This window comes from Pipra filicauda, unplaced genomic scaffold (genome assembly GCF_003945595.2).
Source record: "Pipra filicauda isolate LSUMZ 115617 unplaced genomic scaffold, ASM394559v2 scaffold14_size4853619_pilon, whole genome shotgun sequence".
Classification (NCBI taxonomy): Eukaryota; Metazoa; Chordata; class Aves; order Passeriformes; family Pipridae; genus Pipra; species Pipra filicauda.
The window spans coordinates 4,423,135-4,449,963 of NW_024103985.1; the positions used below are offsets into that span (position 1 = coordinate 4,423,135).

Here is a 26,829-nt window from a genome sequence, read left to right on the forward strand (position 1 = left end):
TAGGTACTATTAAGCCCAAAATCTACTTTTCTCCTCATGCCCATAGTGGTCTCCCTCTTTGAAGTGGCTTTAAATAAAGTATTCCACAACTCTGTGCAGATACAACTACTTGAAACCTGGGCTGATTTTTAATGCACCACCCCCCCTTCCCGTGAGTGTGACACCCCACCCTTAGTGAACAGCTGCTACTCACCCCAGCCAACAGCAGGCACTCCGGAGGGTGTCACTGCCACTGCCACTGCTCCCCTGGGCTCTGCCAGCCTGTCAGAACCACACCCTGTCTGAGGAGGCAAGTGAAGATGGAGCAACCTTAAACCTTCCACAGATCATTTCACTGCTGACTTTTCCCTAGGAAGTGACGAGCTCAGTCCAACCTCAGTGCCCCCCTCCCCTCAGCCACAGTCAGTCTGACCAGGCTGGAGCAGCACGGACGGGACAATCAACGCTTGAGTGTCCTAAACCTCAGAGCCAGGCCCTCACCCTGCAAACTGCCCCCAGTCAGGCCATGGCAGGAGAGGGAAGACACTTGTCATTTTTGGTCAAGAGGCTCCTCCTCCTCCTCTCAGTGTCAGTGAGGCTGCTCAGGGGGTGCCTTCAGTCGAGTACCTCCCCTGGCACAGTGATCTCCAGGAACTTCTGTAGCCCCACTGAAGTGTTCTGATCCTGCAGGAGCTCTGAAAAGGTAACCTTGGCCTCACAGAAAGTGTATTTCTGGAAGAGCTGTGTAATTCAGGGATCACTGAGGAATGAGAAAACAAGGAGCACAGCCTCATCTCCTTCAGTGTTTGAGTTATAGCTGAAATACTTCTGGATCCTGGTGCTCTGTCCCAAACCTCTGCCCTGGGCTCCAAAGGATCTTTCCTCAGGTATCTTCCCAGCTGTTTTAGCGTAGCCCTGTGCAGCAGGAGACAAAGGCAGTTGGTGTTTGAGACAAACCCCCAGCACAGACACACACCAGGACAGTGGCCCCACTGAGCACCTGCAGCTGCACTTCCCGTGCGTGGAGACAAACCTGGCTGAGAGTCCCAGCCCGGCCCGAGGTGCTCTCCAGGCAGTCACTCTCCAGATCTCAGCAGCTGCCATGAACAGACTGTGATCCACACTCCAGAGCAGACAGAGCACCGACTGGGAGAAGGAAAAACCATCTTAAATCTCAAGTTACCAAACATACTTCTGATACACATTTAATGTGGCCTGAACAACAACAGCCCACAGCTGTGCTGACACCCCACCTGTCCAGTGACAGCAGGTACCAAAAGCAGCACTTTGGGCTGAGACACTCCCAACCTTGACATCATTTAAGTAAAAATACAAATCCCAGTTCAAGAAAACACTGTAATTTAATTCCAAGGGTTTAACCATTTAAACATTCAATTCCTTACCAAGAAGGGGATCAAGTACTTCCCTAACCAAGAAGTTAGAGCCTGCACTAATTTAATTTTCTATTAAAAACACCTACAGGACTCAAGGAATAAAAAAGTTCCTTTTTCTAGATATGCTTAAGCCATGGTAATACTGATCACACTGGTGCATTTTATAATATCAAACTTTATTGCTCAAAACTAATTGTCTGAAAAATACACATGTAGTACTCAAAGACCAAACACAGAGGATTACATGATTGTGCAGAAAAAAAGCAAGCAGAGGCTCAGTGAAAATGAGGCTTTATAGTTGTACCAATTTAGCACTGGCATCAAGCAACTGCACCCACCACAACTCAAAGAGCAACCATTGTTACCTGCTCGGGCAGTACGGATGGACTCTGGTTTGTTTTGTTTTCCCACCTCCAGATACACACTGGAATACTGCAACTGATCATTTATTTGGTTAATAACAGCATGGCTTCTTGCACTTCACATTCCTTCCCACGGAAAGTCAGGAGGATATCACTTCCTCAACTTCACTCCAGGACCAAAGTACAGTTTAGAGAATTAATAAGATAATCATGATGCTTTTAAATACTTGGATGTTACAAATATATTTGTATAAAGCCTAACAGCATCACAGGAGAATGGAAGTTTACATACAACAGTTAAGTTTATGCATAATAGTCTTTCCAAACTTCTGAGTACCCAACTAATTCATCAGTTCTGCCTAATAAATATGTAAAAAAGCTGATGACTGGTGTTTCAGTAGGTAGCATCTGACTAGTCACTGCAAGTCACAGTAAGTTTTCTGTCAGTACCATGAAGATTTGAATGCACACTAATTGAATCCTTAAAGTCAATAAACCACACTTTTGTCAAGAAGCACATAATATGCAAAGCAAAACTGTCTAATCCCCAAAGGATGGAACAGTTCTTAAAAATACACTCCATCCCTATAAAAATACCCATCTTCCTCTGGATATAGAAGGGATAAATAACAAGTATCAGTGACAAAAGCAGCAGTTGTTTTATGCATTCATACAATCAGATCTAAACCTTTACAGCCGATTACCTAGAAAACACACAAGTTACAAGACAAGTTTAGGATACATCTTGAATCACACTGTAAGTGTTCATGCAGAAGCTGAAGTTAATGCAATGATCTATCCTCTATCACAGCAGCTCGTGCTTATGTGCAAATGCAAGACTGTTACACTCCAAACAATAGTAAACATTAAAACACAAGAATACTCCACAGACATAAACAGCAGTTCCTTGTTTGTTCCAGCAGTTATTGCGGGTTCCTGGACATCTCTCCAGTTAAAGGCTGCAGCAAGGTCTGATACCATCGTGGTGGTTGGTTTTTGTTTAGAATGCATAATACACGTTCTAGGCTTTGGTTCACAATGAAATCTCTGGGTGTTTATTAAGGGCAATGGTCACCTTGTGAATCTGATAGTGGCAGAGTGAGGTAATACAGCAATCCTCTTAAAATTAATGAAAACAAATTGGTAAGCGAGGCATCTATGGATATTCTGCAGGTGACCTGCAAATGCATTGACATTCTGGTTTCAGAAAAATAAAAAGATCTACAAGGGTGATTTGTCTTTTACAGTGCCATCCAAGTACAGATTTTTCTGCTGAAAACAGAGAAGCTGAAATAAAACCTATCTATTTAGGCATAGAAGATATAAGCCCTGTCTTTAGGAAAATAAACAACAACAAAAAAATCCAATAAAAACAAAGAGACAAACAGCAATCACTGCTTGTCACTGCTGCACCAATATTATATACCCTTCAAAAGATGGAGATTTATTAAAGCTATACAAAAAAAAGCAGAGGCAGTGTTTTTTGTTTCTTTTTTTTTTTTTTAAGACAGGCCACTTCTTTAAATAATAAGTTCATGTATAGTCTTCCAACTACCCGTATCCTGTTGTACCAGGATTACAACTCGTGGAACTAAAAAGCTAAATACAGTAATAAAAAAATGGATGGATTTGTATTTGCAGAGACCTCCGAGGGTATCACTCAAACACAGAAACAGGTGAGACTCCAAGACTCCTCCTGTTTAACCTCAAACATCATATGCAACACGTGAGAGAACATCAGCTTGAAATATAAATTAAACTCCACGTATTTCCAAAGTAATGCATGATGTAAAAGGAGGTCTTACAATACTGATGCCAACATTGTTAAAATCCAGTAGGCACTAAATTCAATATACTGCAGCACTCTCCATGTAACACAGGAAATCAAAAACCCCCCAGCAAAAATCAAAAGAAAAACCAAAGCAAACAACCCCTCGAGCCCCCAGGTCCCTGTCCAGGTAAGGGGCAGGAGCTGCAGCAGGTGCAGAGGAGTGAGCTGGGTCACTCCCCAGAGCAGGAGGGTAGGACAGAGCAGAGCAGCTCCTCCAGGAGTCACTGAAGCACCAGCTCAGCTTTCACTCTCCCCTCGCAGAGCCAACACAGAGCAGTTCCCAGGGCAGACACTGCAGTGCCAGAGACCCCAGGGATGGTTCCCAGGGCAGACACTGCAGTGCCAGAGACCCCAGGGATGGTTCCCAGGGCAGACACTGCAGTGCCAGAGCCCCCAGGGATGGTTCCCAGGGCAGACACTGCAGTGCCAGAGCCCCCAGGGATGGTTCCCAGGGCAGACACTGCAGTGCCCCAGAGAAGCCCAGTGAAGAACAAAGCCCACGAGCGGGGCCTTGGCTGCAGCCACAGCTCCTCCTGTGCTGTGCTGCCAACACCTCCTGCCCACACTGCCTGGGCTGCAGCTGAGAACACTTTGCATATTTGTGACTTCCTTAGTTAGGAGCATAGCCAGTTATGGTCTCATTCTACTCATTACTCTATGTCATAACCCAAATCTACATTCTAGTTTGCAGAAGTTACACATTGTCTTTAAAAACTAAAAATGTAATTAAAAAAAGTAAAAACAAAGGCTTCTTAAAAAAAACCTAAATTGCTGCAGTTATTTCAGATTTTAGGGTTGTGTTGATTCTTTTTTAAATTCTTGCTTTTATGATGCAAATTAATTAAGACTTAATTGATCAAGTCAGATGTAATCTGACACCAAACAAATAGGAAATTGTTTTATTGCTGGGAGAAGGGAGTGGAAAGTCTTTAAACACATCATTGGCAAAGTATATTTAGACTATCAACCATCATCAGCTGCATTTTGGCTCCAAGCTTTGAAAACACCCTTTCAAACTACAGTTTTTATTTTAATCATACAACTAGGGCCATATTTTCCCCGTTCAAGTGATCTGTAAACTAACACAGGCTCTTTTTATTTCAAATAAAGTCCAGTAATTTTGGATATCCAACCTGTTACTCTTAACACTACCAGGTGTACTTGTTCTTTTCAAGTAGTAAAAAAATCTGTATCCTGTGCTCTCAAATAACTAAGCCTGGCAGGAGACAAAAAGCAAAACAAAAACAGCATTACTGGCCTAATCCTATGGCATTAGGAACATTGCTCATCACTTTCCTGTATTTGTCACCAAAGTGTCTTATCAGTGCATATTATTATGTGCTGAAATGCAACAAAACTTTTCACAAAAATAGTTTTAGGCATGTTCATACAAGAAGATGTACATATATTTCTTTTATATATACATATATATGAATGTGTATATATATAATATCGGCTTCAACCTGTACATAGATATTCTGAATTTCATACTTAAAATACATCCATTTCAAACAACATGGATGGCTTTCCAGGGAAAAGTGCTTGATTGATTTTATCCTGTGTGAACATGCCTGTGCTCTGTGCATTTGCCAAGTAAGAGACCTTTATGATCGATCCTTTAAACGTACATATCTCAGAGGTATTAAAAAAGGAAAAATACCTAACCAAAGAAAAAGAAACTAGGAAAAAGTAATATTGCCCTGATGATGCAAAAAGAACAATGCATAACTGAAGCAGCTTGGATTTTAAAAGTTATCTTGCATTCTGCAGCAAACAATTTTTAAATAATTGTTGAGAATCTAGTTCCTCCATTTGTGTTATTGCTCCCCACTTGCATTTTCTCCTCACACATCAACAGTGCAGAGAGGTTCACTCCCAGGCTGAGCCGACTCCACTATTGTCATCTTGGGTTTCTTTCGTGTTTCCTCCTACAAAAATATGAAACAGCCCCCACCACACAGTCATAAAGAGAAGGTAATCATAAACACCATCCCAATTCTGTACAATTTTAGCCAAACTTCTGTCAATCGTTGTGAAAGGCTAACTTGGGCTGATGTTGAAAACAAATTTACTGAAGTAGGTACAATTAAGTTATAAGACAGTTTAAAAGAGAGGATGAAAATCTCTCTAGAAGTCGCCCCCCAGTCAAGTTTTGAAGAGCTCAGATTTTGAGATACCGGGTAAAACAAGCAAAACCATCTGACCATTGGTACAGGTGAACTGTGGCACTTGTGCTCTTTGTAAATCCACAACAACATTTACTCACTCTTTCCTGTGCCAGTTTTTTCATTTCTTCCTGTAACTTGTTCAGGATGTGCAGATTTGGCTTGTTCTTTTTGGCATACTGCTGAAGCTCTATCACACTTCTATCAGAGGTTTCCTATTCAACAGAACCACAAGCAACAGCTGATCAAAATAATGTACATGAAGCAATAGTTGTACTTCCTTAAGTAATAACATCTATTTCCACAAGTCAGGTCAATGTTAAATATTTACCAGGTTATATAATTTTGATCTGGAAGATGCAAGATTAACAGTGATTCCTGCCAGTGCAATCACTCCTCTCGTGTTCTGGCAACAGCAAGGTCCAGGATCCCTTCTGAACTGAGAACTGCTCCCCAAAGGGGCACTGCCTTTACCAGCAGGGACCAGCACACCAAAGCAGACAGCCTAAAGCTTTGCTGGGGTTAAATTTAAACCCCCAGAAAGACCCAAAGGCCAAACTCCAGTCCCAGGGTAGGTTATGACCAACACAAGAGCACAGTCACCTGTTTAACCAGCTTGCTGTTCTCCCTCCCGTACATCCGCAAGAGAGAGCCCCAGTTCTTCACGTGGGGGTGCAGGAGCTGCAGGATTTTCTGGGAAGCCAATTGCTTCCCCACTCTCTTATTTTTGCCTGTAAAAACAGTCATGGCAGTGTGTCAGTTCTGGACCATCATGTAGTGAGATGAACACAAATGTTCCCTTGTGTCAGTGAGAACGGGGACAGCAGAGCAGTGACAGCTCCCAGCTGAGCCAGCACCCCAAACATTGCCTTGTGTCAGTGAGAACTGGGACAGCAGAGCAGAGGGACATTCCCCAGCTGAGCCAGCACCCCAAACATTGCCTTGTGTCAGTGAGAACTGGGACAGCAGAGCAGTGAAGGCTCCCCAGCCCCCAGGAGCCAGGCAGGGCAGAACTGCCCAGCCCTGTACTTACACCAGCCTCGCACCGTGTGCTTCCCACACGTCATCACGTATTCACTCTTCTGATTTTTCCCAGGAATCACTTCAAACTTGATGGATGTATCTCCCATTCCGTGGTTTCTTAAGCACAAAATCAAGATCACATACTAAGTAAAACTACAAACAACTGAAGTGGTTGCAGTTATCTTTGAGAGTAATTGCAATGAAATTAGACGTTAATAAATTCCAAAACATTCTTTAATGAAAAGGGTATTTTAGATCAGTAACTTGAAAAGGCAAGCCTGTATGAAGGAAAACCAAATATTTGTCCCACAACTAAATTCTGATCTCAGAAGAGGCATAAACAGCAAATATGAATTCAAAGTGCCTCAGCATTGCCCAGCTGAGTGCCCCCAAAGCACAGGGAGCTCAGCCAGCCCAGCAGTGCCCAGGCACTGCCCAACACTGCAGGGACACTGTGCCCCCAAACTGCCCTCCTGCTGCAGCCTTACCTTTTAAGGCACTCATGGAGAATCTGATATGGAGACAAGAGTCCAGCTTTACTGGTGAGTTCATATACCCGTGAGTCCTCAATACTGATATGGTTAAAATACTACAAAGGAATTGAGAAGGGTCATTGTGCTTTGTGCAAGTAAGGCCCTAAAACTGTCCTTAACTCTCATTTCTCTTTTGCAACATTCTATAAGATCTGCTGCTCTGTGCTTAATACTTTAAAAAAGGCTTTTAAATCCATAATGGGAGGTATTTATCAACATCCTTAAAACTGCCACACCTAATCACACAGCTATTGGCACATTTTGTATTGCAAAACAACGGAAAAAATGGTTTGCATTTTCCTAATGACCATTTCAGTAGTGTAGGGGATACAACACAGTTTTAAGCTAAAGCAAAGGTACAAACAACTAATCTTCTGATCACTGATTTGTCCTTTACTCCTCACTGATGGTCTGTGAGAAGTACCACTGATCAACAAACTATTTCATACTTCCAGTACCTGAAAATATAGCACATATTCTCCACTTAAAGAAACTTTTCCTTTGATTTTCTCAAATGTCACTGCCTGAGATTTACAGGTAGGTAAAAACGCCTCAGAAGCCTGAGCACTTTTCAGTTCTTTGTTGGTGTCCTAAGATGATCACACAAAACCAGACAGCACCTCACTCTGAACTTTTCACAGCATCAACCAGAGGATTTTGGAAGCCAGGACAGTACAGGCAGTCTGGTATCTTGGAACATTTCAGGTCTTCAGTAAGTGACCTGATACAATCAGTAAGGAACTAGTTCTCTGCATCACATTAAATCTTCTGATCAATTCCAATTAAAAAAAGGTATTTTCATTGCCACAGATCTTCCTCTAAAGGAAGAATTTCACATTTCCCTTTGACTGAGAAAACAACCTTATGAACTTTCCATTGTATTTCTGACACTGAAGGTGCAATGTTTTTAAAAACAGACTCCAATAATGACAGCCAGGAAGCAAAAGCTCAGTACCTCAAGTTCTTGACTGTCTTTGGGCTTCTCCTCAGAGGTCTGTTTAACAAAGTCGGGAATAAGGATTTCCAGTGTAGCTCGAGCTGCAGAAAGTGATTAAACATCTTGGTTAAGTTTACTTTAAACAATGATTGTAAAGAAAATAATCTCCTCTAGTAAGTGACACAGAGCCCTTAGCAGCAAAAATCAGAGTTGTGCCCCTCAGTTGTTAGAGCTGAGCCCTGGTGCTGCATCCCCAGGGCATTCAAACCCCAGCATGGTACAAAAAGCACCCCCAGGATCTGCCTAAACCTTCACAGCAAAATCCCTTTTCCTCATGCACAGACAATCCCAGGCTGCTTTTTGGGGATTTGGCTGCACTGATGGAATTCTCACGTGCAGAAAGCACCACATGGATGTTATACATCTTTACGTGCTGAGGGGTTTTTCCTGAGCCTTGTGCTAAAGAGATTGAAACCTGGAGCTCAGTGAGGAGTCCTAAGATAGCAGATGTGGCAAGACATTCCCATCTAGAACTACTTGCACATTTATTACAGACTTACACAATTGGGATAATGAAGACAAGTACTTAGAAATCAACAATCACATAGTTCAATGCAACTGTTTTATTTTCAGAAAGAAAACCAATACAAACAAAAGCTGGAGGGATTTTTTCTTTTTTTTTTTTTTTTTAAAGACAGGCAAATATTTTCATTTTGCTACAATCCATCCCCAGGTGTTTATACAGCAGGTGACAGCAGAGACATAAAACCACCAACAAGTTCTTACTGGTGTGATCATTAGAGACAGACTCTCACACTGCTGCCCAGTGCACATCAAGAGTCTGCATGGAAGTCAACAGAGCAAGTTTCTTCATGGTTTTCTGTCCCAGTCCATTGCTGAACCTTTGCTTGTCAGCAAAGTCTCTGCACCAGCATTTATCAATTTTGCCAAAGGGCCATATACACATTTTCTTTGACTGTTAACAAAATTATTCCCACTTACTATGGCAAATATGTAATTTCCAAAGCAGAAATGAAAACAGATAAACAAATCAGGAGTCGTTATTAAGAAAGAAAAAACGTTACCAGCTTTATTCTTGGCAAGTTTTTTGCTGCTGGCAGTTCCTGCCCCATAAGTTACTCCATCAATAATAACTGAGGCTCCAAAAGGTTCACTTGGGTTCTCTGGAAACAGAGGAAGAAAGTAAAAGAAAGCTTTGCAGAACTCTCAGTGTAAAATACACTCACCATGAACATGAAATACCACCACTGTCAAGGCTTTCTTTTCTTCTTCATTTCAACTTCAAGAGGGATGGAAATTGTTTATTCTTCATAAAGACTGCAAAATTGCTTACTTCAGTATAAGAAAGACTAACAAGAGTTTTCCATTAACAGACTTACCACCATATACTCCTTCTTCCAAATAAAGAACATTTTAAGAGATCCCTGGTAATCTGCCAGAATTCAAGTATTAACACCAAAGTTTCCATATCCCAGTGTGAATACAAGAGCTACACATTCTGATATTGAAAATTCAGGTAGATTATGTAATAATACATAGGAATAACATAATTCTGAAAAATTATAAGGTGCCCTCAAAAAAACCCCAAAAAAACACAAAACAGCAACAGTAAGAATTAAGGGAACATTAATCATAGCACTTCAGGAAACAAAGCCCAACGTTAATTTGATTGCAGGTATATTTTAAGAAAACGTAACAGACTTACCACATTCAAAGAAATTGTAAACAGGGCGAACCTTCAGGACTCGTTGCATATATTCATGCAGTATGCAAACTTCAGACTTCCCATTGGGATTAATGACAAATTCTGCAAAGAAAAAAAGACAAAGAGAGGGGAAGAAGCTAAGTAGTTCCAGTCTTTAAAAGACAATTTCTACTACAAATAAATCAATCAATAAATTAGAAGCTCCGAGGGATAAGTGCTTGCTCAAATGAAATGTGCTGTTGTTGAATCTGGTGCAGGTAATTAAGACCTTCCAGGCCATTTTCATTGACAAAGTATTGAGGTGTGAGTGAGATGTTTCTATCAACAACTAGAAGTGCACTAATTATGAGCCAAGTCAAACATTCTTTCAATGTTTGCAGTCCCATGGCCTCTGGACCTCTAGACACAGCATTTTTGGCAGCGAACATCAATTAGAGATCCTCTAATTTGCTCCAAACACATCAGAAGGGAGACACAACAACGGGCACATAGACTTCAAATCCAAAAACCAGAATCATTCTCCCTTCCCTCCCACACAAAACCCCTGTTTAGCAAGCCACAGACCAGGGCACTGCTCCCTTGCCATGACTGTGCTCTTTTTATTGGAAAGATTATTTTTTGGTTGGATGGGATTTATCCCCTGCAACAGTATCATTAGTCAAGAGCACAAACCCTGGCTCAGCAGGCACTATGGCAATATGGGGGAGAAAGTCAAGATTAGATAGATAAAGTGCAAATACGTCTTTAATTTAGACAGTTTCAATGGGGCTCTAAAGCTACACTTGAAGATAAAAATGTATTAAGTGAAAATTCAGCTGTACCTCCCTATAACTCATGAGCTTTAATTCTGCTAAAGAAACTCAGAAACATGACAATGTACAAAATAAAACCAGAATCCAAATCACAAGTCTAATGGACATTCTAAACATCAGACTGCAGTCAGATGTGCTATTATGGATACACAGCCAATATACACAAGGGAACACTCCAGCTTCTTGTCAGATACAATATCCACTCATCATACCACAGGACACAACTGCACACACATTTGTATTTTTAAATACAATATTTAAATACAATTTTTAAATACAAAACCTCCTTTTAAAAGGAGGTTTTAATCTGGATTAATATGGCATTTGTAACCAATCCCTAATTTGGGACCAATTAGAACTGGTACAGAACTGAGAAGGCAGTAGCACTGAGTGACAAGGCAGGAGGGTTTTAGCAACAGCCAACAGTAAGTATAGCTGAAGGTAGTCACTGGTAACCAGGACTGTAACCTTAAATAAAATAAAAATCTTTTAATTTAGGAATTATCTTTTCAATAGGAAGCACATTTGGACAATATTTTCCCTTTACTATGTAATATGACGGATCAAAGAACACAAAATGAACTTATTGGAGGATTTATTTTCAGCCAAGCTTAGAGCTGCTATTAGTGTTGAAGGCAGAACGTTTGAACTGCAGGCAGATAAGCCAACCTTTCTTGATAGGTGCATCCTGCACGGAGAGGGTGATGAGTTTCTGGTTGGCAGGCAGGATGGGCCGCTCGGCCTCGGCCTGCTTGCGCTTCATCTCGCGGTTGAACTGGCGCCGCTCCGCCCACGTCCGGAACTTCTTCACCGTCACCTGCTCGAAGTCAAAACGCTTCTCCAGGTAGCGCCGGAAATCTTCCAGATCTGAGGAACACAGGCAAGTTACTCTCTCCTCTTGACCACTGAGCAAGCAGTAAGTTCTCTATTTCCACTGTTTAAACAGGCTATAATTACAGTCTTAGAGCAGCAGCCAAAGGTTAAGATGCTATTTTACACTAACAGAACTAATTACAAGTTTTCCTGTTACTGGGTCAAATGCAAAACATTTGTGCAAACTGGAAAACAAAACAAAAGACCATTTTATTCTGTCACTTGAAGATTCTAGGAAGTCCTATCTAGCACAATACCCAACCCAGTTTGTAACAAACACTGGCAATTGTTCTGCTTCAACACCTGTTCACCTTCCTGTCCCTGAAGCGAGGCACACAGTGGGCACAGTTCTGCTTCCAGCCTCAGCTTCCTGAGCCCAACTATCACTGCCTATTTATTCAGCAGTGAACCATCAGACTCTGTACAATGATGCTGCATGTCCTCCAGGAGTGTCTGCAGCCTCTAAGCACGATTTAACACATTCATTTCACGCACAGAGCACTAAAAGACTCCCCCGCTGAAATACAGCTGCTTCTCCTTTCTAGGATACTTCTGCAGATATAATCAGCAAAAATAAAGAGTAGCATCCACAGATGTAAACAAACAAAAGCAAGCTGCTGGTATTGTTTCCTTCCACAAGGAACTCCATATGCAAGTCATGCTTATGCTTGATCACTCACAGATCCTATTTGAAGAAAGAGATACAGAGGTGAACTTCACGTACAAAAGTAAGTGCTCACTGGTTTTAGTTTTGCTGCTAAATACTGGTGATTTGGGTTTTTTAAAATCTTTTGGCGTGTTTTTCTGAGTGAACAGGACACACGTAATGTCAAGGGCAAGTTTTATGTTTGAATACTAAAGGCAAGTGGCAGCCTATGATCCATATCAATATTCTGAGGAGCATTAATTTACATGGATGGGCCTCTCAGGTATGCAGATGTGGTACGTGGCACATGAGCTTCCTCTCCAAGTTCCTCTAAGTTAGGCAGTAATTTTAGCATGACTTCTTCAGCCAACTTTTTGTGCAAAGGCTATCAGACTTGTACAAATAAAATAACGAAGCATCACCCCCTTCATATGCATCCAATTATATTTGCATGACTTATTTTGATAGAGTTGTGCAAATAAGGAAATATAGTTTCTTAAAGAGCTGATACTGAAAATAGATACAATTCAGCCAACACAGAGGCTGCCTAGAAAAGCCTAGTTAAAGAAGTCACACTAGCACACCTGACAACAGCAATTCAAATGTATACATTGACTTAACTGACGTTAAACTGAGATAAAGTCTACAGGACTAACTTCCAAAACATTCACATTTTTTGTGTAAAACCTTTCCGTGTGGACTCTCAAGGCTTCAGCAAAATTCTTCACTGTGTATTTCTTTTCTGTTAAAATCAAAATTGATTTCTAATACTGGATGTGTTTCTCCAGATCTCAGAGCATGCAGCCTGATAACTGATCACCTGATCTCAGGCAAGATACCACTCAGCTGCCAAGTCAGGAATAAAGCCTCCCAAATGTCATTACCCCAACTCCAGGCAAGAAAAGACTCCATCTGCCATACATACCTACAGATTCATCTTTACATACTTCAACTTTGGCCTTAACTTGTCCCAAGGCTCCTTGTGCTGCATCTCCCCCAGAGGGGTCTTTGTCATCTAAAGGCCCAGAATCAGCAGCAGTGGAATCTGGTTCTTCCGTTTGGCAGTCCAGTTCTGAGGATTTCTCTAGATGCTTTACGGGTGATACCTCCCCGTTTGGGGTTATGTCATTGTTTTGTTCCCTTTCCTCATTTTCCTTCATTTTTTTGTAATGAAAGCAAGGAATGCTACTAAGGGGAGGATCATGTTTCTGCAAATATAAAATAATACAGAAGGTATCAGTATCTCAAGGTCACCAAAAGCAAGAGTCAAACCCAAGAGATGCAATTAAGATGGAAGTTACTTTTCCTCAGTGCAGGCTCTGGCTTCTTTGGTCAGCAACCTCATTCTACTCAAGAGCTGAGTGGGGTCCCTCCTGTGGTACCCTGACACAAACCTGCTGAGAGTGTTGGCTGCTTTGGATCCAAACTACATTCTGGTCACTTATATGCACACACTACATGCTTTCATAAAATCCACCCAGCTTCCTTGGGGCATGAGCCCATGGCATTAAATCCAGTTTCTGCAGATTCCTTGGGTTCATGACTGTCACATCCTTACTTCTACAAATGTGGACCATAAGCCACAGCTCAGACTAGTTTACAGCCACAAATAAGTGATGCATATATATTGCATAGTGGAATAAAACTAGAAGTTTTCAGCCATATGCTAGAAAAACAAAGGCACCAAACAAGATCATCCCATTCTCTTTAACTGCCCAAACAGAAAACCCAAGCACCTAAGAAAAATCATATCAAATTTTCAGAAAGAGAAGAGTTTACTTTTCAAGGACCTTAGTTTTAACACTGGAAAAAAGCCCACTAAAGTAGAAAAATATTCAACTGCTTGCAGGAACACACCTGATGTTTAAATCTTAGTAAGTATGTAAGTAATTGACAGCTCTCACCCTTATGCTTCCTGTTCCCAAGAAATAAGGTCTAGACCAGGTAACAACTCTGGATTCTCTGTGCAGATATACAGGAATGCCCGAGTTATGGAATGTCATGATCCATCCATCTGGCAAAGGCTCTGTAGGAGGGCGGCCACGACCTTGAAAGCAAAGAATGGCTTTAAACTTGCACAGACTGCTTAAAAGAACAAGAATCCAGGTTTTTATTTATTGCCTTTTCTGTCTCAAAGAATAAAACTGCACTGCAACAAGATTAAAGATGTTTTTTAGAGAGAAGTTGTTTTAATAACAAGGTATATGCTTCTAACCCACACTAAATCCTGAAAAATTACAGATTCCATTATGTTCTCAGGTGAAAGGCAAAAGAACTAAGTTTTATACAGACTGCTTTGTTTGTTTCTTCACTGGATTTCCTCACTAGTCTTTTTAATGTATTTAAGCACCACTATATTTACTGGAGAAGTCACACTTGCTTTAGAAACAACTGAATTTTCCATTAAAAAATTTTTCACTTGACACCTGGGAATAAATTTGCATTGAGTCACCACCAGACCCTACAGATCCAAACAGCCAGCAAGGAGTTCCTTTGTAAGCCAAGGTCTCACTCCTCTGTACACCAGAAATCAGAGACCATTCACCTTTGCTGGAAGCCTCCTGGCAATCCTGCGTTAGTACACAATTTTGGAGGGGAAAACTGCTTGATTTCCTATTTCAAAACATACTGAAGCTGTAAAGTATTCCTCTAGAGCATGTTCAAATTTTAATGCTAATTCAGAATATTTTCAGGTAAATTCTTCTGGCTTGGTTCATATTCTCAGCTCTTCTTTATTAGTAGTTTCTAACATTTACACAATGAAACTAGATAAATGTAAGCCACTGACTTTTCTAGTCATTACTTGTAACCTAGTATTGCCTGCATAGACTTCACATGGAGCCATTTCAACAGCAGAGTTGTTGAAGTGGGAAGAAGTCCACAATGCCCACAAAGTCTTCAGCTGATTCATGGTATTGGAGACAAAAGCCCCAAACATCCTTGTTCACCTCCCTGCCACTGAGGTAACATTCTTCATTCTTTTTCACAAATCCACACACTAAAATGCATTCTTATTACATAAAACAGATCAAAAGCAAAAACCAACTTCACTGTTTAGGAACACGAAAAATCCCACAGTAAGCTGGCTCCAAACAATAAAATTCTCCAACACATTAACAATTCCATGAGAATTGCTATCCCACACTCTGCTTGCTGATATACTTTTGTTCTACAGACACAAGCCATATACAAGAACTACAGTTATTTAATGAACATCAACTTACTCTTCAGGACAGTTTTAATTTTGGTCATCATTGGCTGCACACTCGTTTCTCCATCAGACTGGTGATCACTCTCACCACCATATTTCTCATTATCTAGTCTCCTTGTTTTGGGTGCTCGAAGACCCTCTTCCAGCAGAGCATCCACATCATTATCAAAGTCATCCTGAAAGAGACTTCATCAGACACTATCCTTCTGGGTCTACCAACCTCCCTTTTCCCTTGCAAAGAGAAAGTACACATTTTTGATATGCACTTCCATAGAGAAACTAGACACTTCCAATGATTCCAGTAAAAAGACTGAAAAATAAGAAAATAAGTTTTTGTGAGAGCTGTATTTTTTATGATAAAATGAGTTGCAACTGTGTGAAAAGACTTTTAAATGTCATTTTTAAACAAACTACAGAAGCTGCCACACATCTCAGGAGTTTAACCAAAATAGTTTAAAGAAATTTTCAGCCAAAGCTCTGACTCTGAAAATTCTGCATTTTTGACTCACATACTGCACACTTCTAGAAGAGACTGTTTCTTTGTGTATTTTTTTCTAGCCACTTGGAAACCTCTTACCCACCAAAACCCTGTGGATTTGCTTACCTCATATGAGAAATTCAAAGTTTCTTCATCCACTTTATCTCTTTGAACGATTGCTTTAGATGTGAACCCTCCTCCTTCTTCATCTATTTCCATCAAATTGTCGGTAAAGTCTTCTAGCTCATCCAGAACTGCATATTCCACTCTCTTTTCCTGATCAATATCATTTTCATCATCCTTCTTGTCCTCACTGTCTCCCCCTATTCCTACAGCTTTACCATTACTACCACCGAAAGGACAAACATGCAAATCCCCATTGACATTATTAACACCAAACTCTGCGTCTGCCTTATAATCCTGCTCAACTCCAGTGTACAGAACTTTCCTGTCTTTGCTCTTGCAGCTCTCTGTAAAGCTAACACTAATCTTCACATCCTTCAGCAGCTTAAGATCTGGGGTGAACTTGCGGACCGACGGGGCGTGACGAGCGGTCCTGGGGCTTTGGTCGCCGCCGGCGGGGTCTACGATGAGGCGGCTCTTGTAGCAGGCAGATCCCTTGGTGAGCAGCTGAGTCCTGCAGAGCCCGGGCGTGTCCCCAGCAGGGCTATCTGACTGTCCATCACCACCAGAGCCAACGTCCATTACCTCTGCGTCACTGGACGTTTGCAGGGGAGGTGGTGGAGGCTGTTCGTTGGGCGGCAGAGGTGGGGGACAACTCTGGTTCTCCACATTCATTTCTCTCGCGGGTTCTTTAGGGAGGGGTGGTACACCTTCATAGTTCTCCATCTTTAAAACTACTGTCTCTTAAAAAAAACAAACCAACGCTTTAATAAATGTTTATATCTATACTCCTAACATGCACGAGTCCATCGGGATTGGTTTATCGTGTTCTATTCAATATGCAACACTGATGATTCAGTTAAGCTGACTACATTGTTCTTTTCATTAATGTAGACAGCTTTCAGAATCACTGTCTCAATTATTGGAAATCACAATGCATTCAGCTTAAATAGCTGAAGACTAAGACTGCATCTTCATTGGACAAGCAGGTCTCCTTTTCTTCTTTCAACCTACAAGAAGAAGAAAAAAAAATTTTGTCACAGGAAAAAATGGAAATATGATCCCAGGCAGAAAGAAAACACGTAACTCCTGGCATAAATTTCAAGCAGAAGAGCGACATTTTTACAGTGAAAAAATGCAGGGTACCCAGAGCCCATTTTGAATGAGGCTGGAATTCCATTGGTTTTACTGCTCGAGCTGTACACCAGCACAGGAATTTGCTAACACAGCTGCCCTGTGTTATGATTAGTTGACTATCTCTGCTTGATTAGCAGGCAGGGCATTAAGCACGACAGACTAAAAACTGTGCATTTTGGGGAGGTTCTCCCATAATTTAAAACAACCTGGTACTCAAGCCATACTTACCCACACAGCAGAAAAGATAATTAGCTTACAGTTTAAGACAATCTGCAAAACCAAGAGGTTTTTAACAACTCTGGTCTGTAACACACATGGCTTTTCAAAGTTTAAGTCATTAGGTATTTTTGAAAACTCACAGGATGTTTTAACAGGAAATCTCATAATTCACTAAAATCTCACAGAAAATTACTCTCTAGACAGTCAGATATTAGACATTTGATCTTGTATTTTGTACTACTAGAGACCTATTTATTTGTTATGTCCAAGGAATTCAGGTCCAGATACATATCACTGCAGCTCAAAATAATTTTGGAAGGTATTTAGAAGCCAATGTTTTAGGTAATTTAAATTGGAAGAAATATTCAATTGCTCTAGGAAATTTTACAGGAGATGGAGAGTGTGTGTTTAGGGCTTGTTTATTTTTTACGTTAACTGGGTTCTTTCTACCATGTCTATGATGCCTTCTTCAACTATACTTTTGTCATCTGTGCAGGACCACAAGCACCTGGGAAAGGAAGCATAATTTCTTACCTGATTATTTTGGTTTCTCCAAGTCCCTCCATGCCAGCCCAAACTAGGCTTAAATCTTCCAACCAGCTAGAAATGAAGCAGTGTCCCTCTGCCCAAGGCAGCTGGCTCAGCCTGCTCTGTTCAAAGCAGCAGAGAAAGTCTACCCAAGTACTGTGGGAAGAAAGCTCCGGGTCCTTCGGGTTGCTGTGTAACACTGAAGGCAGCAGGGCAGAACGTCTGGGTTGTCAGGAGGGACTTATGGAGAAACCAAATATAATTGCCTCATGTATCTCTAGGCCAGCCCAGGAGGAACAAACCAACAGCAAAATCCAAACACCAACTGGGGCAAGGCAGGAAGCTGGGAATAAGAAGTTATAATGGGATCAATTAAAATTCAACAACATACACAAGCCACCTACCTGGAAACTGGAAGAAAGCATAATATCCAACAGAGCAAACTCTTATATTAGTGATTTGGCAATAAAAGAAGTTCTGCTGGGGCAGCAGAGCAGTTCATATTTCGTGGTCATTTTTTAAACATACTCAAGGTTGTGACACATTCAACATGCTGAGCTTGACATGCATTGTAGAGTCACTAAGGAAAAAGGCTCCAATTTGATAAGAGCTCTAAAACAATCCCGCCTTCTCTGATACAAATGTGTTGCTTTTCAGATTGAAAAATGGCTCATTCACCAGTAAGACAAGCAGTTCTATACATTCATCCTACAGGATGAACACACAGTGACCCCAGCAGCAAACAATTGCTTCTTATTTCAGCAAGTTCTCAAACATCTACCATTATACAGAACACCTCTAGAAATATAATTCTCTAATAACCTTCCTCATCTTCAGATTAAAAAAGAAAAAAAGTGAATGACAAATGATTAAAGTTCTTCACAGTAAATCATTAGTGTCTTAATTGTTAATTCTGAACAAAAGAATCAAAAAGTCACAGCATGAGTTCACTAACTCCTGGAAATTAAATACCTAAGTCATCTAATTTTTCCACCCTAAGAGTCTTTTAAAGACTCCTGAACAGAACAAACGAGCAATTCACACAGAAACGCAGTACTGAAATCAGCATTCTAGAATTTGAAAGAGTAATACCTTCCCATGTGTTGCTACCTGGTCCAAGCAGAAAGACTAATGTTGCCAAGGCACAAGCCATGCTGTGGATGCCCTTTGCACCCCGAGACATGTCCTGCTCCTGCACCAAGGGGTGTCTTACCACCGATGTCAAAACAGGAGAACTTCACCTGCCTAGATTTGGTAGTTCACTGACAGAACATCTCTGCTTTTTGCAGGAAAGATGTCTTGTTATTCTATTTCAAGTACTGTTAACAAATTCCTGTTCTCTTCCCTTTCTTGTTGGCCTGGAAATGATGAATAGCTGAATACCAAATCACTGCCAGGGATTGTTGACTACTTGGTACAGATACTGTGGTCAGGAAAAGTACTAAACCAAGGGGAGTTTAAAGGAGCTTTTCCACTTCTAGCCATAAACCTGCCACATCCCCAGGATAAGATAACAGCCTGGTAGCTCTACAGCTACAGTGGGCTACAATACCTTCCTATAAGCTATAAAAAGCCAGGGAGAAGCAGAGTAACACAGGTCCAAATCCCACTGACTTTCCTGCCAACTGGCACTACAATATGCCCTTTATATCAGGGGCTGGGAAAAAAGATCCCACAACAAAACCAGTAAGGATTTTCCCTGAGCTATCAGGTATTTCAAAGACAGACAGAAGGGATGAAACCTGAAAGGATGAGTTGGATAAGCTGGTAGGTTACAAACAGCCAAACAGACCTTAGATCAAAAGAACACAACTGGCACATACAAAACCTGGCTTAGTATACTGGGTTATGGTGTGACCTAAGTCAGTTTGCATACTGCCATCCTTCATTAGTTTGTCCTGAAATAACAGTTAACTCTCCAAGGCTCCACCAAGTGCCATCAACAGTTTCCATAAGGACTCCTGCCAAAGATATGGAACAGCACTGAGAGCTGCCCCAGGCAGTACAAAACACTGAAGGCACTCTGGATGATCTGTGGAAAACACGAACGCACAGCTCACCATCTGCAGATCACCAACACATGCAAATCTCACACTTTTAACTGATATTAGCAGATCACTTAAAAAAGTTTCATGTCACGAAGTAAATTCAGCGATACAGATAATGGGGACTCCTAAAAGTAACACAGTGAACTGCACAGGTCCCAGTAAATGCAAGTCTTGGCTTGGTCGTCTTACAGATGTCCTTTGAAGGCAGAAAAGAAAAACAACAAACTACTTCTTTGTTTAGTAAGTTCCACAACCAGACAGGAGAGGGATGGGAGAGAAGTACACAGAGAAAAGGGTCTCTTTCTTCAAGGCAGGAAAAAAACCACAATCTTAGAATTTGTAACCAGCACCACCTAAACTCAAAGAACTCTCTTCCCTGGACAGCAGGTCAGCATCTAGAAGGGAGCTTCATAAAGAACATATTTTTCACAGATACCTGTAGCCACAATAAGGAACAGCATACCACAGATTCTCTCCTCAAAAAGTCACTTTTAAAAAGAAACTGGATTCTGTGTCAGAAACTGCTTACTTCACACTCAGTGGACCCAAAAGGAGGAGTGGTCCAGAGCAAATTCTCCTTATTTGCTAACCACATACAAAGTCATCCTCCTCATCCTCTGGCCCCAAATGGAGCTGAATTTATAAGGCCCTGATCACACTTATTAACCCCGTCAGAGTAATTTCTCACTCACAGTCATTCACCTTCTTTTATTATACCTATTGTATCTTTTTGACACATACAGTTCCAGAAATAAGTTAATCCTATTTATTATCCCTGCTAAAAGACCCAAAACAAACCCCAAAGAGACTGAATTTACCTTCTTTAAATCAGAACGGGAAATGCCAAAAGAAAGAAGTATTCTGTATGTAACTCCATACCTGTTCTCTTGTTTCTCTCCCCATTATCAGCTTTAGGGTAAAGAGATTCTGAAGGAAACAACCACTTTGTGAAAGTCAGTCATCAAGGAAGTTTAAGAAAATGCAGCCAGGGCCAACAACAGCATTATCAGTGGCAAATACATACAAGACTCAAGAACTTCTCAAGTTCCTAACACTTCATCCCATTTCAGAACAAACAGAACACATGATTTCAGAAAGGCATCCTCAGAAATGACAAAACAACAGCTGCTTTTATAGCTTGACCAGTTTTCTGGCAAGGTTTAGATAGTTTTGTTAATTGTGTAAAACAGGAAACTAAATTTAAAAAAAGGCAAAAATCCGAGTCTAGGAAGGAGGAAAAATATTCTTCCTTTCACATCACACATAAGCTTCTTACTTGTAAAGAAAAACAACAGACACAAGGAACCAAATTCCTTTCTCTTTCTCGAAAAATGCAAAAATAACCCTGATAACTGAAAGAACTAGCAACCCAACAGAATTAAAAATAGGAACCCTTAAGTTTAATTACCTAAATAGAAGAGACAACTTCTCAACTTGTAAAAGAAAAATTAAAGATTTAATTCCAAGCCCTGTAACTCAGAGCCTACAGGAGTCAAGAAACGGAATAGGTTCATTCAACCCCAGTTTACGAGGAAGCAACGCCGGGATGTTGGGTGGGCAAAGAAACTTTACAGATAAACCCGAAGCCTAGGGAAAAGAAGTACAAAAGAACGAACAGTTTCCCGCCCAAAAAAAAAAAAAAAAAAAAAAAAAGAAGAAGAAAATTGGGAGAATTAACCTTCCAGAGAGTGAACAAGATAATTTACTATTAATAGAAGGAACACTCCAATAGGGGTCCTGAGAGTTACAGACACAGCACCTTATCTTCAACGCACCACAACTGAAAAAAAAAGTGCCTTTTCTTCCTCACTTCGGCCCGGAGGAGACACAGCTTCTCTCCCCTGCACAAAGGGTGTGTCCGGTGACATCGCCCCGTCCCTCCGGTCACCCCCGACACACGAGCGGGCCGGGGGACCCGGGGCAGGACCCGCCGCTCCATCACCCCGGGCAGGCGGCACTGACAAGGCGTTCCCCTCCTCTCCACCATCCCCAGCGCTACCCCACGGCCGGGCAGCGGGGACGTGGCTGGGGGCAACGGGAAACAAACACACAAACAAACGAAACAATCCCCACTAAGACAAGCCCGAAACAAACCACAACACAACCGCAGCTCTGAGGGCAGGACGCCCCGGCCGGAGCGGGGGGAAGCGCGGCACAGCAACACCCGCCGGGCAGGGCAGCGCCTTCCCGCCGCAGCGCTGGGGTGGGGGGGCTCGGGGAGAGGCTCCCGTGGGCTCCGCGCCCAGGGCCGGGCCGGGCGGGCGGCGGGAGCGCGGCGGGCCCGCGGGCGCCGCGGCCTGTGGGGCGGAGGGGCCGGTGTCCGCGCGGGCCCGCCCTGCCCGTCGCCCCGCGGGGCCCGCACCCACCTGAGCCATCCCCGGTGGTGCCGCCGCTCCTGCGCCGGGGCTGCGAGCGAGGCCGAGCGCGGCCGCCTCACGACCACCGTGCCCCTCTCGGCGCCGCCGCCGCCATCTTTAAACGCCTGCTCTGGGCCCCTCCGCTCCCCGCGGGCGGGGCCCCGCGCGAACCCAGCCAATCGCGTCCGCCGCCCCCGCTGGCACCGCTTTGAACTCCCGACAGCCATTGGCGCGCTCCCGTGCCTGTCAACTCGCTCCACCAATGGGAGCGCGGGAGGGGCCCGCCCCCACGCACGGGCCATGGCGGGGCGGGCGGGCCCTTTGTGTGGGCCGGGGCCGCTGAGGGGCCGCGCGGGGCTGTTCCACCGCACGAACCGGCCGCCAAAGACACCGCTTGCTACAAACACCGCTTTTGTATCTTTAAGCAGCACAATTGAAGCGTTGCTGCTTCAAGACGGGTTTACCAAAAAAGGGTAAATCAAAGTAGGGCCGTTTTCCGTGCCATAGGTACCAAGCAGTTCACAGAACAAGCCCCCGATCTGTTTGCAGTGTTTAGACAGAATTCCTAAATAATTACAGAAAGTCTTACAGAATTTATGTAAAATCACTTCTAAAGTACTAATGAACAGCTGCTAATTGCTCTGTTACTTTATAATTTGTTTCCCCAAAAAACCATAAAGAGCTATAGAGAGCATTTATTCATACACCTACTTATAGGGTTGCCTCTTTTTTCCTTCACTGTTACACTGATTTGAAATCAACATGAGATAGAAAACATCGCCATAACACAGACTGGTTTCATCACCAACAGTATAATAACATTTAACTGTGAAAAATGCTTTTGTTTGCTTCCATATGTAATTTCAGGACACGAGAATATTTTTCTAATATTTCACTCATCTCATGTCTTTGAGGTCCCCAAATCCTGCTCTGAAATCATCAGTAATATTTTAATAAAACAGTAATATTTTAATAAAAATTTTAAATCGTACTTTGAAGACTCCTGCTAGGCCTTTTGTCTTTTTGTCTGACTGGACCAACACATCTAATGAGAGGGTGTTAATTTAGATGTAATGTCACGGTACTGTATCAACACATCATGAACAGTTACCGAAATTGCTTGAAATCTTTGCAAGCTGCCCTGAAAACCTGAAAGCAGTTTCAACCAACAGCATTTTCTAATTTTAATTCCTCATAACGCGCTTCTGCACTCAAGCCATCATTTTAGTGATTTTTAAATTAAGTCTGCTTTTATTAATGTTAAACCACTTCAGAACGTGTATTAATAAACGCCCACGGTTTGCAAAACAGCCACTTACATCACACTTCAACTTGTCAAGGCTGGGGAAAAAAACCTCATGATTAAGCACAGAGTTGAAGTTGATGCTGGCATTTGCTGTGTCAGGTCACCTCCCATCACTAACATTGTGACAGAAGATTGTCCCTCTCACAGGGTCTGTGAAAATGCAAATACCGTGACTCATGTGCATCCCATTTATGTGACTGTATAACTGAACTACTGCACTAGGAAGATCACATACTTAGAAAACAGGTTTAGTTCTTCATATGTACATAAACAGCCATGTTTCAGTTAGAACCAGAAGAGGCACACACACAGATTTTTGCACAGAGTTGGGAGAATTAAAATGCCTGCAGTGCTTTGAAAGTGAAAATATAACCAGTCAGTTTTTCCACTGTGCATCTGTTCTCAGAGAATCATAATACTGTGACCTAAAGCAACCATGCAACAACTGATTCTTTGAGACACAGACACTACAGGGAAATATACTTCTAATTTTTTTATGAAGAAAAGAATAACAATCCATTAGCAAAATAACGTTTTCATCCAAATTATGGGTAATTTTTTACCCCCAAGGTGTATGTGACCTCTGGAGAATTATAGCTGATCTGCTATGTCTAATAAGGGGCAAATTCGCCTGAAAATTTTCATTGCCTGCACTTCTGATGAAAGACTTTTCAAACATGAATATGAGTCTTCCAATTTTGAGTTAGAAGTGTCTTCCACTTTTGAACCAGAAGTGCACAGGTCCACCTGCACAGTGCAATCAGAATGTACCACCATATCATGAAGTAAAATTATCATCAGCTGAAAGAAGTTCCTAATGACAAAGACATTTTCACACACAAGATATCAAAAGGCTGGACAGAAACTACTGCTGCCAACACAAAACACAGAAATCAAGGCTATAAAGCAAGAAGTATGAGCTTCCCAATAAAGTTACCAGGCTGCATTCATTGGAATGAAAATTAGGTGGAGCCAGTGGCTTTTTCATATTTTTACTTCCAGTGTTAGTAATTGCAGCACATACTGTGCCATTCCCACAGTGAAAGACAAGTCTTGCTCAGCCTGCATTACTTTTATTTCAGTAAAATAAGTTGCACTGCAGCTTTTTATGTTTTTTTTGGCACTGGCAAACTGGTAGTTGCATGCATTACATGTCTTAGTGTTCCACTTTTTGCTGAAATCCGCTCTCCTCACCTAACCTCTGTCAGCCCTCACCTCACAGCCACGGGAAGTCATCAAAAGGACCCCGTGAGCAATCTCAGATCAGTTCTCTGATATCAAAAGAGGTCGTTGATTGCTACAGAAAATAATCAAAGTAGACACATCCTTTGGCTCAACGGTACCACAGAATTACTAATCTTGCTCTTGCCATCCACACAGATTCATCATCAACTAAACTGTGTTGTCTACAGAAGCACATCTAACTTCTGATTTTCCTGTTGGAAAAACATCAGCCAACTGCTTCTCCAAAGTTTCAGACTGCTGGTAGCATTTTTCCCAGTAAGGGAGACACTTTTCTAAAGACACTGTTACTTAAAGAGGGGTATGCTGACTTAAGAGGTCAAATGAAAAGTAACAGCTTTACGTGCAAGTCGGGGCATTTTATTAAAAAAGATGCCCATTTTTAAGTAACCAAGAGACCTTCACATTAGAAACTGGACTGCACAAACCACTCAGAACTAAAATTCAGTGCAATTGCCACCTGGACCTGGGCTGGTGCTATCCTGCAGCCATCAAGGCTTCCCTTGCTTGTTCTTCATACAGAGAACAAACTTGGTCCTAGGGCTGAAAATCCTGCATTCCTAAATACACTCAATTTATCTGTGGGGAATATCAAAGAAAAAATTAAATAACATCCATGTGGGACAGAACAACAGTCTTCATACTTTGCTTTCCATAGGCCTTGTCATCCAAATAGTTCAGAGCACTTTTCTGAAATAGGCAATATATATCTGTTATTTGTAAAGATAAACTTAACACAAAATCCTCTGAGCCAGCCTTGTGCTGCTTTCACATTGTGCATCTCTACCAGTCAAACTAACCCTGTCAGTCATAGTTACTTTACAAGAGCTGCAGTAGTGTTCCACTGACAGCTACCTCAGACATTCTGGCTTCTCAACCTCTGTTGCGTGGCAGTTTTGCTTCTGAGTCATTACACACATCATGATGCTTCTAATGCAGACCTGTGGTAACAAAGCACACTTTGTTGTACACACTTTGGGTGAACCACAGCTAAGAAACTGTTGCTCCAGTTCCTCAGCCTGGCCTAGTCTCTGTCCTGCTGGCAGCACAGACATGAATCAGGAGCATAATCTTTGCCTGTCAAAAGTCCAGCTGTAGTTGCACATATATGAGCAAAACCATAAATGTCAGTACCTTTGTTTTCCCCAACAGAGGCCAAGTAAGTTATGGTTCTGAAAGCACAGTCATGCTGGTAGGGTTGGTTTTTATGTAACTGCCATTCTGGGAATGCTTTGCCAGTCTAAACTCATGCATATTATACCAAGACAGAACTCAGACTTGACTGGCACAATATATTGCTGAAGAAAACAGAAAAATTTGCAGCTGCCGTGTTTTGAGGATACTGATACAACACATCTATCACATGCTGCATCTGCAAGTCCAGCAGAGCAACATCAGCAGATCTGTGCAGCAAAACGGTACATTGTCTCTGTGCAAGGCACATTTCAGACAATTTTGCTTCAGGTTAAACCTGTTACCTGTGGGACAACACTTTGTGCATTCCTCCAGCACACCTACCAGATCTTTCCATCTGAAACCAGCCTGGACCCTGGGACCTGAGGCTGCCTTGAAATGTGAACTAAAGCACAGGCAAGAGGGACTGTCAGAGACACCAGGTAAGGGCACTGTCAGTCCAACCAAGGTGCTAATGCAGACCCATCTGTGATTGAAAGGACACTTAATTCCTCTCTAAATCCCAGTCATTCCAGTGACAAACAGGAGATGGAGAATGCATCTGACTAAGACCAGGCTCTGTGGTTATTCAGAGCAGAGCTAGTACAGGGAGAGAAAAAATCTGGCTTTCTCATTCACCTTTTTCTTGAGAGAGTACGTTCCTTTAACAGAGGCAAAAGCCTCAACCACTGAATACTAATTATAATCCTGTACCACAAGAAGAGA

The 26,829-nt window shown here is 42.0% G+C and overlaps 1 protein-coding gene and 1 long non-coding RNA gene across 3 annotated transcripts; both read right to left on the minus strand.

Moving 5' to 3' along the window:
- Window positions 1-123: 123 nt before the first annotated feature.
- Window positions 124-1,154, minus strand: LOC120322758. Its single transcript, XR_005562651.1, has 3 exons — window positions 1,013-1,154; window positions 481-894; window positions 124-281 (listed from the first exon to the last, which is right to left on the minus strand). It is a non-coding gene; the product is annotated as an uncharacterized LOC120322758 (long non-coding RNA).
- A 374-nt stretch (window positions 1,155-1,528) lies between these two features.
- Window positions 1,529-26,562, minus strand: DGCR8 (DGCR8 microprocessor complex subunit). Of its 2 annotated transcripts, none has more exons than XM_027733087.2 (14): window positions 22,392-22,524; window positions 16,097-17,103; window positions 15,506-15,668; window positions 14,186-14,328; window positions 13,207-13,489; window positions 11,432-11,629; window positions 9,951-10,052; window positions 9,310-9,408; window positions 8,243-8,325; window positions 7,243-7,343; window positions 6,765-6,871; window positions 6,335-6,462; window positions 5,833-5,946; window positions 1,529-5,494 (listed from the first exon to the last, which is right to left on the minus strand). In XM_027733087.2, exons 2-14 carry the CDS (start codon window positions 16,817-16,819, stop codon window positions 5,411-5,413), a joined length of 2,328 nt encoding a protein of 775 aa, XP_027588888.1. In that variant the 5' UTR covers window positions 16,820-17,103; window positions 22,392-22,524; the 3' UTR covers window positions 1,529-5,410. The 2 variants fall into 2 exon arrangements, with proteins under 2 accessions (XP_027588888.1, XP_039234853.1); XM_039378919.1 differs by lacking the exon at window positions 22,392-22,524 and adding an exon at window positions 25,575-26,562 and having other exon boundaries at window positions 5,305-5,494.
- Window positions 26,563-26,829: the final 267 nt, after the last annotated feature.